Source organism: Nansenia antarctica, assembly GCF_963989245.1.
Source record: "Nansenia antarctica genome assembly, chromosome: 1".
Lineage (NCBI taxonomy): Eukaryota > Metazoa > Chordata > Actinopteri > Argentiniformes > Microstomatidae > Nansenia > Nansenia antarctica.
The window spans coordinates 64544331-64557198 of record NC_137674.1 but is presented as its reverse complement, the minus strand read 5'-3'; the positions used below and the strand labels follow the sequence as shown (position 1 = coordinate 64557198).

Genomic DNA, 12868 nt, shown 5'->3' with positions numbered 1-12868 from the left:
AAGCGACTTACAACATGTACATTTGTCTAAGTAAGTCCATCATCTGCCTGTCCAGGATCGCCTCAGGATCACTGGCGCAGTGACGTTGGTCCTCGCCAGTCACCACCATAACCTAAACCACTCCATAACCTGAACAACTGATTTTATTTTCCTTTGATAAGGTACCAGGTAAACAGTGTCTGGTTTTCTCCTCTAACATCTTTACAGTAAACCAATAAGGGGCTCTCATTTCCTCATGTAAGGACTTTGACCCGACCAAGCATGGTGTTAATCTGATTAAAACCCATCCATTATTCTAACGATGTTCTACTGAACATGCCCGAGACCTGCTCACACACAGGGGGGGGGGGGTTCTGATAGATGGGCTCCTCCCAATCACCTCAGTATAGGGTAGAGGGAAGGGGTGGGTTTTAGTAATGGAATCAGGCCTCAGTATCTAACTGGCTCTTCTCATTCCACAAAGGTAGAGTTAAGAGGATGATGCGTCATATTGGAATCAGGCCTAAGATTAACTCCTGACCCTGCTCCATCGTGACGGGGTGTCTGTGAGGCCAGTGTGAGTGATTTTGCACTCGTGGTACGAGATGCTTCCTGGGGTCGAACTTGGGAACAACACGAGAGCTTTGGTATACAGTAAAGTATATTCTCAGGTCTTACACGTTAAAGTTCTGGCTTTTCACTCAGATTTTTTTTTTTTTTATTACATCAACATCATCATCCTCTGTTACCCTAGGTGGCTTTATAGTAAGGTGTCAAAGACAGTGTTTTGGTCATCTTCTATGCAAACATAGGGGAAAGGACACGAGGGTAGCAGACATTCTTTGGCTGACTCCCTCTAAAGTGAAACCTCACATTTTACATTTTTACCATTTAGCAGACGCTTTTACCCAAAGTGACTTACAATTAGACGTTACAGGGACAGGCACCATGGAGTAACTTAGGGCTAAGGGCCTTACTCAAGGGCACACTCGTGGTGGTGTTCCCAGGTGGGATTTAAACTCATGACCTTCTGATCACCAGTCCAACTCACGATCCGCTAGGCCACCACTACCCCTCACCAGACCAGACCAGACCAGACCAAACCGGGTCAAACCTGCCCCAGGCTGGTTGGTTCCCTCAGTCACACCTTCCCTGTGAGGCATTATAGCACTGATACTCCAGAGCACGGGGAGGACAGATGCCCTCGCCCAAAGGCCAGTTGGTCCTGTGCTGCCACATGCCACAGGTCTTATTTATAGGCCTGTATACAACGCAGAACAATAACAGTGAAGGTTTATAATGGGGTGGGGGGGCTGAGGAGTGGTCATGATGTTGTGCCTATACGGACTTCACAGAATAGCATATTGCAAGTGGGTACTTGTGTGTGTGTGTGTGTGTGTGTGTGTGTGTGTGTGTGTGTGTTCATGAAAGAACAGTTTGTTTACGGGTAGGGTTGTTTTTGCTTACACTGTTTGTGCCTGTTTTCCTGTGTGTGTGTGTGTGTGTGTGTGTGTGGGTGCGTGTGCTTTGCAGGAAGCAACACCACCTCTAAATCACGCAGTGGTCACCTTGCCCGTGACCACAACATTATCATGGTTCTGTACATTACATCCACACACTCACAGTGGCATGGGAGATACTACCAGGGCCTGTTAACAAGCCAAAGCATTAAGATCACATGCCAGTGCTACATCATGCTAATGCTTACCCAAACACAACACGCAAACAATCTAGCACTACGTCATTCTGTCCTCCATCTCTCCAACTAGCACTGTAGCCCGAAATTAGCATCGAGCACAGTGTAATTAATCCACAAATGCAGTGGATAATTACACACATAGTGCCCTCCATTAGTATTGGAAAGAGGAAGCATTTTGTCTTCTTTCAGCTCTATACTTCAACTGTTTGGATTTTAAATCAAACAATTGGTTACTATGTAGAGTTTCTCAGCTTTAATTGAATGTTTTCTGCCACAAGAACTGGCTAACTTGTCTTAATTGATGATGTTACTGCTGGCAGCAGCAGCAGAATGTATTCTGAAGCGTACAGAAACATTTCTTATCAATCAAATGACTTCACATTCATTGGAATGGCGCTTCATCATACAGTAAGACAATGACCCCAAACATACTGCCATAGAAACTAGGGAGGTTTTCAGGGCCAAAAAGCTGGAAGTTCTTGACTGGCAAAGTCAATTTGAAGATTTAACATTGATTTCCTGACGACAAGATTGTAGGCAAAAAGACCACAAAACAAAGAACAACTGAAGATCTGCAGTACAGGCCTGGCAGAGCAACACCAGAGAATAATATACCCAGTGTCTGGTGGGGTCAATGGGTCACAAAGTTCAGGCAGTTATTGCATGCAAAGGATTGCTGACCAAATACTAAACATGAGCACTTTATTTGGACATTATAGGATTTCCCCCCCAATGCTTATGGAGCCCTGAAATAAGGGGAGTATGTTTAAAATCTGAAAAACAAACAAAAAACAAACAAAAAAACATTGACATTTCAGAGTTTTCCTAGTTCTGAGCACACATGAACAAATAAAATATCAACACATATAAAGCAGAAGGCTTTGAGGAACATGTAGAAGTCCTTGGATCTCTACATCATCATAACAATCTTGAAAACAGTACCAACTCCCATCCTATGCTGTACAGATCTGTCAAAAAATAGATTATCTCTCTGGTTTCTCACCTCTGGACTGTAGAGGAACTTGAAGTCACTGGGCCGGCTGGTGGCCTCCTTCACCGCCTCGGCCAGCTCCAGCGAGCCACGCCCCCCCCGCGCCCAGTGATGACACGGCACCGCGTCCGCCGCCCCGGACTCCTTGGCCATCTGGCACACCAGGTCGATCTCCGCCTGGGTGTCGGTTCTGTGGAGTAACCATAGAGATGGTAAACACAGAGCCAACCTTGACTGACAGTTGACCGGTTCACTCCGCCATCATCTTAGGGATGCCTATTTGGGGCGCTTATTTTCAACAGGACACCAAATGCTGTTTTTTTTACTTTTTTTTTTACTCCACAAAGATTTCCCTCACACCAAAATCATATGAATTAGAAACTCTTCCTTTCGGGTCTTTCATAGAAACATTTTGTGTGGTTATTTGACCGTTAAAGGTTGTGTCAATGGATGCTATCCTCATGACACGAACCTAGAAACGACAACTGTCAGTAATGCTACCAGCAGTAACTGCGTGGTGACTGGTCCGAAACGTATCCCCACGTGGCCTGGGGTGGTCCAGTGGTCTAGCACCGCGGACGACAGTGCACACCTTTGCCCATGTCGGCATGGGTTCGAATCCGGCCCATGACCTGCCCTCTCTCCCCTCCTTACTTTCCTGTCTGTCTTCACTGTATCTGTCCAATAAAAAAAATACAAATATGAGTGGGACTGCCCAGAAAAAACAACTGTAAAAAATAACTGAAAAAATAACAAAATAACACGTGGGGAAATGTATCCCCACGTGGGACTGACGCCACTTTCCCTGTATCTCGTAAAACCAATCGTAAATCAAGAGAGTGGCATATGTCTACTTTATACAATCTCTGGTTGATAATGAACGGTTATCAAGTGATGTAAGGAACTCATTGTGTTGATACGCAAGGTTTAATCCTGACTTGATATATCACAAAAGGTTTGGCTGTATGTCAGGTCTGTGGTAGGGTATGTTTCTGTCAAAGTGTGAGTGTGTGTGTGATGACCGATTCACTCTGAATGTGGGCTGAAAGCCAAGACCAGTATCGAACCAACCAATCCCAGGCAGTTCATTTTGAAGTCCTCAGCCACACATGTTAAACAACAACTCTCAAACTACTGACCCAAGTCGCAAATTGACATGGGCCTCTATGTATGTGTGTGTGTGTGTGTGTGTGTGTGTGTGTGTGTGTGTGTGTGTGTGTGTGTGTCTGTGTGTGAGTGTGTGTGTGTGTGTGTCTGTGTGTGAGTGTGTGTGTGTGTGTGTGTGTGTGTGTGTGTGTGTGTGTGTGTGTGTCAGTGACCCTGGTGTGTATTTAGTCACAGCTGAAGACAGCTCAGGCTCAGCTGGAGATGGCGAGTCTTACTTGAAGACGTTGAGAGCCACAACCACTGGCACTCCAAACAGGTGGGCTATCTGGATCTGCTTCTTCAGGTTACTGCTGCAGCCCCCCGCCACCAGGCCCAGGTTCTAGAGAACACACACGCACACAGACGCACACACAAACCATGAAAAGACACACAGGGATTCATTCTAATCTGTAAACACAGTAATTGTTCATGTTAAACATAAGTGCATAGGTGTGGTTCATCAGAATCTTCAGATTTATTAGATTTGGAGTCCCAACATGGTAATTACTGTACCAAAACAGGATATTACTGGTCATGGGAAGCTTGGGGAAAACATGTCTGCACTCTCATATGACAGTGTATGTGTGTGTGTGTGTGTGTGTGTGTGTGTGTATTGGGATGAGAGAAGGTGAATGTATATGAGAGAGTGAGCGAGAGAGAGAGAGAGAGAGTGAGAGAAAAGGGAGTACGGGTGTAGGTAAAGGATATTATAATTGTATTAGGAAGCCATTTGCAAAGTCAGGAGGTTTGGAAGGCCGAACCTCAAGTAGGTCCACAGTGTTCGAACTCCCTCATACAAGGTGTGTGTGTGTGTGCATGTGTGTGTGTGTGTGTGTACACCACTATGCTTCAGTCCTCGGTCCCTCCTGACTGTAATGTGGTAATGCTAATGTGTGCTTCTGACCATGAAGCCCAGAGCAGCACTGACTTGTTCAACAGTGCAGCTCCTCTTTGGGGGACGGCGAGTGAAGCAACACCCAGTTTGGAGCTACAGTATCTGTTTCTGTTCTACAACAATACAATGATATTTTTCCAAAAGAAACATTCCACCCATCTAAAATCTAATATGAGGAACACACAGGATGTTTTGTCAATGGGGAGGGGGGTATATGAGTGAGCGTGTGTGTGTGTGTGTGTGTGTATGTGTGTGCATGTGTGTGTGTGTGTATGTGCGTGTGTGTGTGTGTGTGTGTGTGTGTGTGTGTGTGGACAAAAAAAACAAATAGTCCCATAGATAATTAAATTCGGTCCCTGTTTTACAGCAATGCTGTCATTCCCTGGTCCTCTGTCCAGGGTCTGGCAGACCCAGTCTCTCCAGGCCCTCACGTCCCTGCCTCTTCCCCGTCCTTCTGCTTCTCATTACAGCCTCACAATTAACTTAAACCCCTTCATTATTTGCTCAGCTGAAGCTGCCCAAGAGAGAAGAATGATTTAAACCAGGCGTGGGCGTTTGAACATACTACGTACTGCTATACTACTATCTATAAAGACCCCCTCCACCACCACCACCACCACCCCCACCAGCCCCAAACCTGATACACAAGCCAAGGTTATATTTGCCATGTTAATCAAATAATTCCCCCAAATCTAGTTAAAGGGACATATATGCATGTGAGGCCTGAGGGCCAAGGGGGACAACTGGAGCCTGGCGCCAATAGAGAAACTGTCAGATGATCCTTCTACCTTCATCCCTCCTCCTCCATCCCAATATGTGTAGGCTGATGGCTCAATTCCAAATTGACCGCTGGGCCCTAACTCTACATCCTAGGTGCACTTGCGTCGATCAAAACGGAATGGATTGGGGATTAGCAATACGGAGATAGCGCCACATTGACGTCCGATTGGCTAGGTGGAAATTTCGCCTTATTGCTCACACCTATGCCAAGTCTTGCCATCCTACAACAAGTATTGTGTTTAGTGGCTAGAGGCTAGGGGTCGATATGGACCTCAGCAAAAATGGGGAAAAAAGAGGGTGTTGAACTACACATACCCACCCCTTTCTCAGGTCCACCCCTGTAAACTTACCAGGGCACAACGTCGCCACCTATGGGCAGGGCTAAGAATCACAGCCAAACAAAAACAAATAAACAAAACAACAAAACACGCCCTCCAAAGAACAAACCAGGCTTTATCTTGGAGCATGTGAGAGGAAATGTTGTGCCATGTTGTGTAATGGAAAACCGGACACAGTGTACCATAAGCAAATCAGTCTCTAACTGGGTCTAACACGGCAAGGCATCATAGCTTGGTTATTATTATAACCCCGTGGCCATTATATCTAACACCGGCCCACTGACTTCCGATCTCATGTTGTTTTTGTCCTCGTATTTTGACCCATTTAATTCCATTTTCCCTCAAATCAATCACTACTCCCGCATCAGAGAGAGAGTGAGTGAGAGTGAGAGAGAGAGAGAGAGAGAGAGAGAGAGAGAGAGAGAGAGAGAGAGAGAGAGAGAGAGAGAGAGGAAAAACCTCTAGTTCTTTTATCAGTTTAATCAGTCCATTGACTCTAATCTCTCTACCTTCCTCCATCCCGCCATCGCCTGAGAGAGTAGTGGGTTTGGGCGTTGTCCATTAGCATGAGCAGGTCAGGGGTCACGTGTGTGTGTGTGTGTGTGTGTGTGTGTTTGTGTGTGTGTTTGTGTGTGTGCGTGTGTGTGTGTGTGTGTGTGTGCGTGTGTGTGTGTGCGTGTGTGTGTGTGCGTGTGTGTGTGTGTGCGTGTGTTTGTATCCGGTGATCATGACTGCCTATCTTCTGAGGACAAAACTCCTAGTGGTGTCCCTCCATTCACTCTGAACTGGGCACATCACATCAACTAGGGATATTAGATTAAATTAATTTAGGAGTTAATCCAGTCACACTGGTGTCACCATCGCTTTTAAATCATAAATCGCTTCATCTGAAACCAGATACATTAACATTAAAAAGTGAATCTAGTCATTTATAGTTGTGGAATTGTTTTCCAGAGTATTTTATGATTTCGAAATGTCCGTGGGGTCGTTCCTCAGACCTCTTACCTCATCTATGTAGTCTCTTGGTAGGGGAGCCCCAGCTGAAACCTGCAATAACACACAAAAATGAACAACATATTCAACCATAAACTACACCAACAGTCATTATAACATATTCAACCATAAACTACACCAACAGTCATTATAACAACATATTCAACCATAAACTACATCAACAGTCATATAACAACATATTCAACCATAAAACACATTTTACAGTTAGTTTACTGTGTTAACATTCCTCAGAGTACAGGAAATACCAGGAGACCGTGACCTGACCTGACCTGAACGAACCCCCATCCCCTCCAGGTGCTGTTGGAGATTAAGAGCATTTCTTTTGGGGGGGGGGGTGGTAATCTCAGATAAACTATAAACATTTATTCGAGAGAGGTTCGGTATGCAGCGAGCTACTCTGGGAGTTTGGGGATAGGGCTCTGAAACACAAACCGAAACTATCAGGAGTGGCGAGTCCTTAGACGGCCTTTCTCACACGCCTGTGTACATTTGTGACAGAGGCTGGTGAAAGGGGGAACAAGTTGGCAACCAGGTCCGATCATTACATCGGATCCTGGACCAAAGCATTAGAATGTGTCACAAATGGTTAAAATGGAAATGTACGTACATTCGGGCCACCTCCGTGCATCTTCAGCGCCCTCACCGTGGCGACCAGGACCACCGCATTGGGCCGCAGCCCGGAGGACCGGCACTTGATGTTGAAGAACTTCTCCATGCCGATGTCCGCCCCGAAACCTGCCTCTGTCACTGTAGGGGAAGACGGACGGGAGACAAATGCTTGAGGTCAATATCATGGTGGCAGATGGGGAGTGGGAGACCTCATGTTTATGTAGCAGAGGTCACCCTCAGACATGGGGAATGTCGTCTTGGTCTAATGGTAGACGCTTGAGTCTTCCATGCAGGGAGACCTGGGTTCGAACCCCAAGTGTGTCATGTGTGCAGGCTGCTAAGGAGGAGTGCACATAGTTCCACTTAATTTGTATCTTTTTGGGGATTTGGATCTCTCTCTCTCTCTCTCTCTCCCTCCCTCCCTCCCTCCGCTGTGTCACTGCATATGGACAAGTCATCGGTTTTAGCTGGTTTTAGCGCACATAGTTCCACTTAAATTGTACCTTTTTTTGGATTTGGATCTCTGTCTCTCTCTGTCTCTCACTCTCTCTGTCTCTCTCTCTCCCTCCCTCCCTCCCTCCCTCCCTCTCCCTCAGCTGTGACACTGCATATGGACAAGTCATCGGTTTTAGCCGGTTTTAGCCAAAAAGCATGTGGCCAAAGGCCCTAAGCCACATGCTTTCTCTTTGTAGCTCTCCCTCTGTCCATCGCTCTATCCCTCCGATCTCCATGGGAGTGAAGCTTGAGTGAGTTATGGGTTCATTTTGAGGTCTTTAAAGGGGGCTCTGATACTGCCACCCCTGGCCTGGGCCTCTTGAACATGCTCCAAGCAAAGCAAATAGTCCACCTGGAATGACAGCCCTGTTACGATAGGGCTTCCTGTGCACACACGCATGCGCTCTCTCATGCACGCGCACACACGCGCGCACGCACACACACACACACACACACACACACACACACACACACACACACACACACGCACACACACGCGCACACACGCGCGCACAAACACACGCACACGCCAGGGTTTCCGTTAGAAAAATTTGCCGTCGGACATCGTGTCCGGGAAGAATTCGATTTACCGGACAAACGTGATATATTCCGGTCATCATATTAAAATATAATAAATCTAAATCATATTTTTTTTTTCCAAATCTAATATAGCTGTTTGTCGCGGTGATTACTGTTGTGTAGCGGCCTATATATGCCATTTAATGTCTATTTCTCATCCGATACGATTAGATGCGAGCTATATAATATATAATAATATAACATGATTTGACGCATGCGCGCTATGCCATGCGTCAAGTCCAGCGCTGAACGGGCGCCTCACTGGGAACTGAACAGACAGCATCGATCAATGAACGGACTCCACATTACGTTAACTGAAGTTTGTTAAATTGTTTGGGATTAATGTGAGTTTTATATTTTCTCTTTCCAGTTTTACCCTTTTTTAAAATCAATAAAACAACGTCATTTCTATAACCAGGGGGGTATTCCATCAACATCGCTAAAAGAAAATCCAGGTTTAGTCTGACAAAGTCTCGCGAGGGTTCCTAAAAATATACAGGCATATTCCGATAAATCTTGCGAGAGTTATCAAAAATAAGCCAGGATTTTCCTTTAGCGACGTTGATGGAATACCCCCCAGGTCTCGCTGGTTGGGAAGGCATTTCGTTTAGCTGCCTGTCAAATCATACTTAATCGGACTCAGGAGTATGACAATGAGGAGAACATAACTGTTTTTGTATGTCGTCCTGAAGACCGGCTGTTAGATCATATCGCTGAAGTTTGTCTCCATAGTGTAAATGTTGTCCGTTTCGTTTGTTATCCTTGTTATTGTGCGATAAAGTTAAGGCGCTCCGCTTTGGGACACCATTTTCAGCTGAGCACCAAACACACACACACAACACTGCCCGAGAGAGAAGGACCCGCCCCCTTTAGTTGGCCTATGGGCAGGCTAACTAAAGGGGGCGGGTCCTTCTCTCTCGGGCAGTGTTGTGCGTGTATGAGTGTGTGTGTGTTTGGTGCTCAGCTGAAAATGGTGGCCCGAAGCCAAAATTCGCTAAAGCGAATTGTATTCAAATTGTGCTTAGAGGGAATTATTTTCACCGGACATTATGTCCGACGAGTTTTCAATTTGTCGGACTTCAACACATTTTACCGGACAAAGTCCGGGAATTACCGGTTAACGGAAACCCTGGCACACGCACACACACACGCACACACACACGCACACACACACGCACACACACGCGCACACACACGCGCGCACACAAACACGACAGATTTGTTAAGATAGCACTTCCTGGAGGGCCTCCACTCTATGACTCACCATAAGTCAGAGGCCACAAGAATGAATTTTCATCACCAGATGGCAGGGCTATGACAGCTTGCATCTCTAACGGTACACACTTACAGTTTACCACATTCAAATTGTCAGCAAAAAGTGTTTGCAAAGTGCTAATACTGCCAAGGCCACAAGCCTGGTGGGCATTCCATCTCTGTTTACTTTGGGATCTCTCTATTGGATGTTTCCAGTTACGGTGGCCCCTGTTCCAGTGGTCTCTTCCCCAGTAGGACCCCCCACCAGGGCTCCAGGCCCAGACAGAGTGGTAACCCCCCTCCCAGGCCTAACCCCCTCCATCTCTCTGGGGCTTCCTAGGCCACTTCCCTGGGCGGCCTGAGGGAAGTTACTGTTTCCACTGGTGAAAAATGGCATTCCTGTAAGGGGTGTGTGTGTGTGTGTGTGTGTGTTGACCTGTACTGAGTGTGCGAGTGAGAGTGAGAGAGAGAGAGTGTGTGTGTGTGTGTGTGTGTGTGTGTGTGTGTGTGTGTGTTGACCTGTAGTAGACCCAAGCCAATCAGTCCTGGATTACTTCCACTATGATGTACACACTTCAGCAGAGTGACCGTAGGTTTCCTCAGAACATTGACCCTGATTACAGGGATCAGGATTAAGGAACTGGAACTGGCAGCGTGGTAGGAAATGGATCTAATTCAGGTGATTGTGTGTGTGTGTGTGTGTGTGTGTGTGTGTGTGTGTGTGTGTGTTTGTGTGTGAGTGCGCCTGCAACTCTAGTGTGGAATAAGGAGCTGGTTGAAGGACAGCAAAAAGACTTCATTTAGTCAGTTAGCGTGTTAACTCCTTCTGGAATGTTCCTCATGATCTGTTGTAGGGCGCCGCCAAACTATTGACATTTACCCATAAAGAGCCTGCTCATCTGGAACTCCACAAGCCATCCAGCGGAGACAGAGTTTGAAAATATTTTGACTCCGACCGCAAGAGATTAGCGTACGGCGAGGTTGCTCGGGGAGTGAAGAGGCGTTCATTCTTGGCCCAAACGTTACAGACTGACAACTGATAAACACACAGCTCCATGACTGTGGCGACTGCTTACTGGAAAAGGAGGCGAGTTTCCATGAGAAAATGCAACACTCTGCATCAAGTTTGCATTACATCATGGTTACGCATATTAGTGTGTGTGTGTGTGTGTATGTGTGTGAGAGAGAAAGAGAAATAGAATGAGAGAGGGAGTGAGAAATAGAACGAGAGAGAGAGAAAGGGCGTAGGTAGAGGGTATCATAATTGCATTCGAGCAGAAACAGCCTTACGAATGACTATGACGAATGACTAATGAAATTGATGTTGAGCAAAGACACGCTGTGGTTTAGGGGGGCCCTAAGCTTCATGATCAGCATTTCAACTGGTGGCCTTTTTATCTGCTCAGAGCAACAAATCAAGCTTAAGGTACAAGCCAAAAGATTTAGCAAAGATATTCGGTAAACCAGAGAAAGCTGATAGAGGTGTTTTTCGTTACAGTGGTAAGAATGTGTTTTGATACGAAGGCTAGCCTTGTTTGTGTTTCAACATTTTCCAGGAAAATGCTACTTTTAGTCAGATTTCGAAACTCTGCAACTCTGCAAGTCTCTGGACTTTGCAAAGTTAGACGCTATGGGTACGAAAATGGATACATGTTTGGACTGAAATTTACTGGCTCTACTTTTTACACAAATATGGGAGGGTGGGGGACACACACAAATGCACTACCACACCAAATGGGGTACAGCCTTATGGGGCTCATCCAGAAGATGTTGAAAGGAAACACTTGGGTGAGTTTCCGGGTCTGTGTGGTGACCTCAAACTGGTCCTAAAGCAGAGTAAAGTGGGTAGTGTTTTGTGGGGCTGAAGTGAAGCAGGGCGAGTGTAGGGGTTACTATGAGTCACCTCCCTGTATCGTACCTCAGCCAACACACACGCACACACACACGCACGCACACAAACACGCAGACACACACGCACACGCACACGCACACGCACACGCACACGCACACGCTGAAAAGTAGGCCAGGTCAATAGTTAGCTAGTTTCTCCCTGCTAGTAAAACACTCCATCTGTTGAAGGTGAATGTCTTGGCAAAAACATCTACTCTATAATTACTGGCAGGGAACTCGACTTTTCAATTAAATTGACCAAAGGTGTTGACGGGACACAGAAGTGAGTGTTTCATGTGTTAGGCTAGGCCCTCTTTTTTTGTCGCTAGTGAATGGGTCCTTCTTTAGCGCATCAACATCCATTCGTATGGATGTTTTGATGCTTTCAGCAGTGGACTGAGAGAATCCCAAGGGCCTGTATCTGGGGGTTATGCAAGTACCCTCCGCACCAGACTACTAAGGATGCAGGAATCTCTTGCATCTGACATGTGGAATGCATTTCAAATCTGGGAGTCTGGGACCAGGCGTTCTACCCAGGGTGCAGCGTTCTCTCTTTGTCTAAACTACATTCAGAACAAGGCCCAAGACTGAAACCAGCCCTTCATATCGAAAACATATGATGAGGGGAAAATATGTTAAAATGTGCTCTTTAAGGCGAGGTTTGTAAGCGTTTACAGCGTTGCGCAATAGAGAACCGCAGGCTATTTTTCTAGTTCATATATTTCAGCAGCGATGGATATGAGGTATGCGTTCCGACTGAGATGCAGTTAATTATTAATTAACCAGACATAAATGAATAGATAAACAAGTAAATCACCAACTGTGAACAAACCAACCAACCATTTAACATAGTTTTGAAACATACTATGTTGAAACATGAAACTCTCGCGGCCAAAGTCGACTAAAGGTCTATACAGAGGTGGCGCCATATCATCAGAGTACCGCACTCTCCTTTTAAAAACAATAACAATATAGTGATACCAGTTGGCATCACTCCAACTCAACTAAAAACAAGGCTGTTTTTGAGAGGAGGAGAGGGGGGTAGTGTGTGTGTGTGTGTGTGTGTGTGTGTGTGTGTGTGTGTGTGTTTGTAAGGGGGCATGGGGGAACCACAGCTGCCTGGGGAGGTTCAGAGGGGAGGGTGAGTTCCTGACATACCTGAGAGTCAGGTAACAAACAGAGACACAGGGGGGAGGAGG

The 12868-nt window shown here is 46.1% G+C and overlaps 1 protein-coding gene across 1 annotated transcript in view; it reads right to left on the bottom strand.

Annotated features, from left to right (window-relative positions):
• Positions 1–12868, bottom strand: part of mthfd1l (methylenetetrahydrofolate dehydrogenase (NADP+ dependent) 1 like) — a gene marked incomplete at both ends in the record, with an annotated part of 54921 nt that overhangs the window by 17417 nt on the left and 24636 nt on the right. The window contains 4 exons of the mRNA XM_080524972.1: positions 2682–2859; positions 4052–4155; positions 6834–6875; positions 7450–7589. Of these exons, the coding sequence (XP_080381098.1) occupies positions 2682–2859; positions 4052–4155; positions 6834–6875; positions 7450–7589 (464 nt within the window). The remainder of the gene's footprint in view (positions 1–2681; positions 2860–4051; positions 4156–6833; positions 6876–7449; positions 7590–12868) is intronic.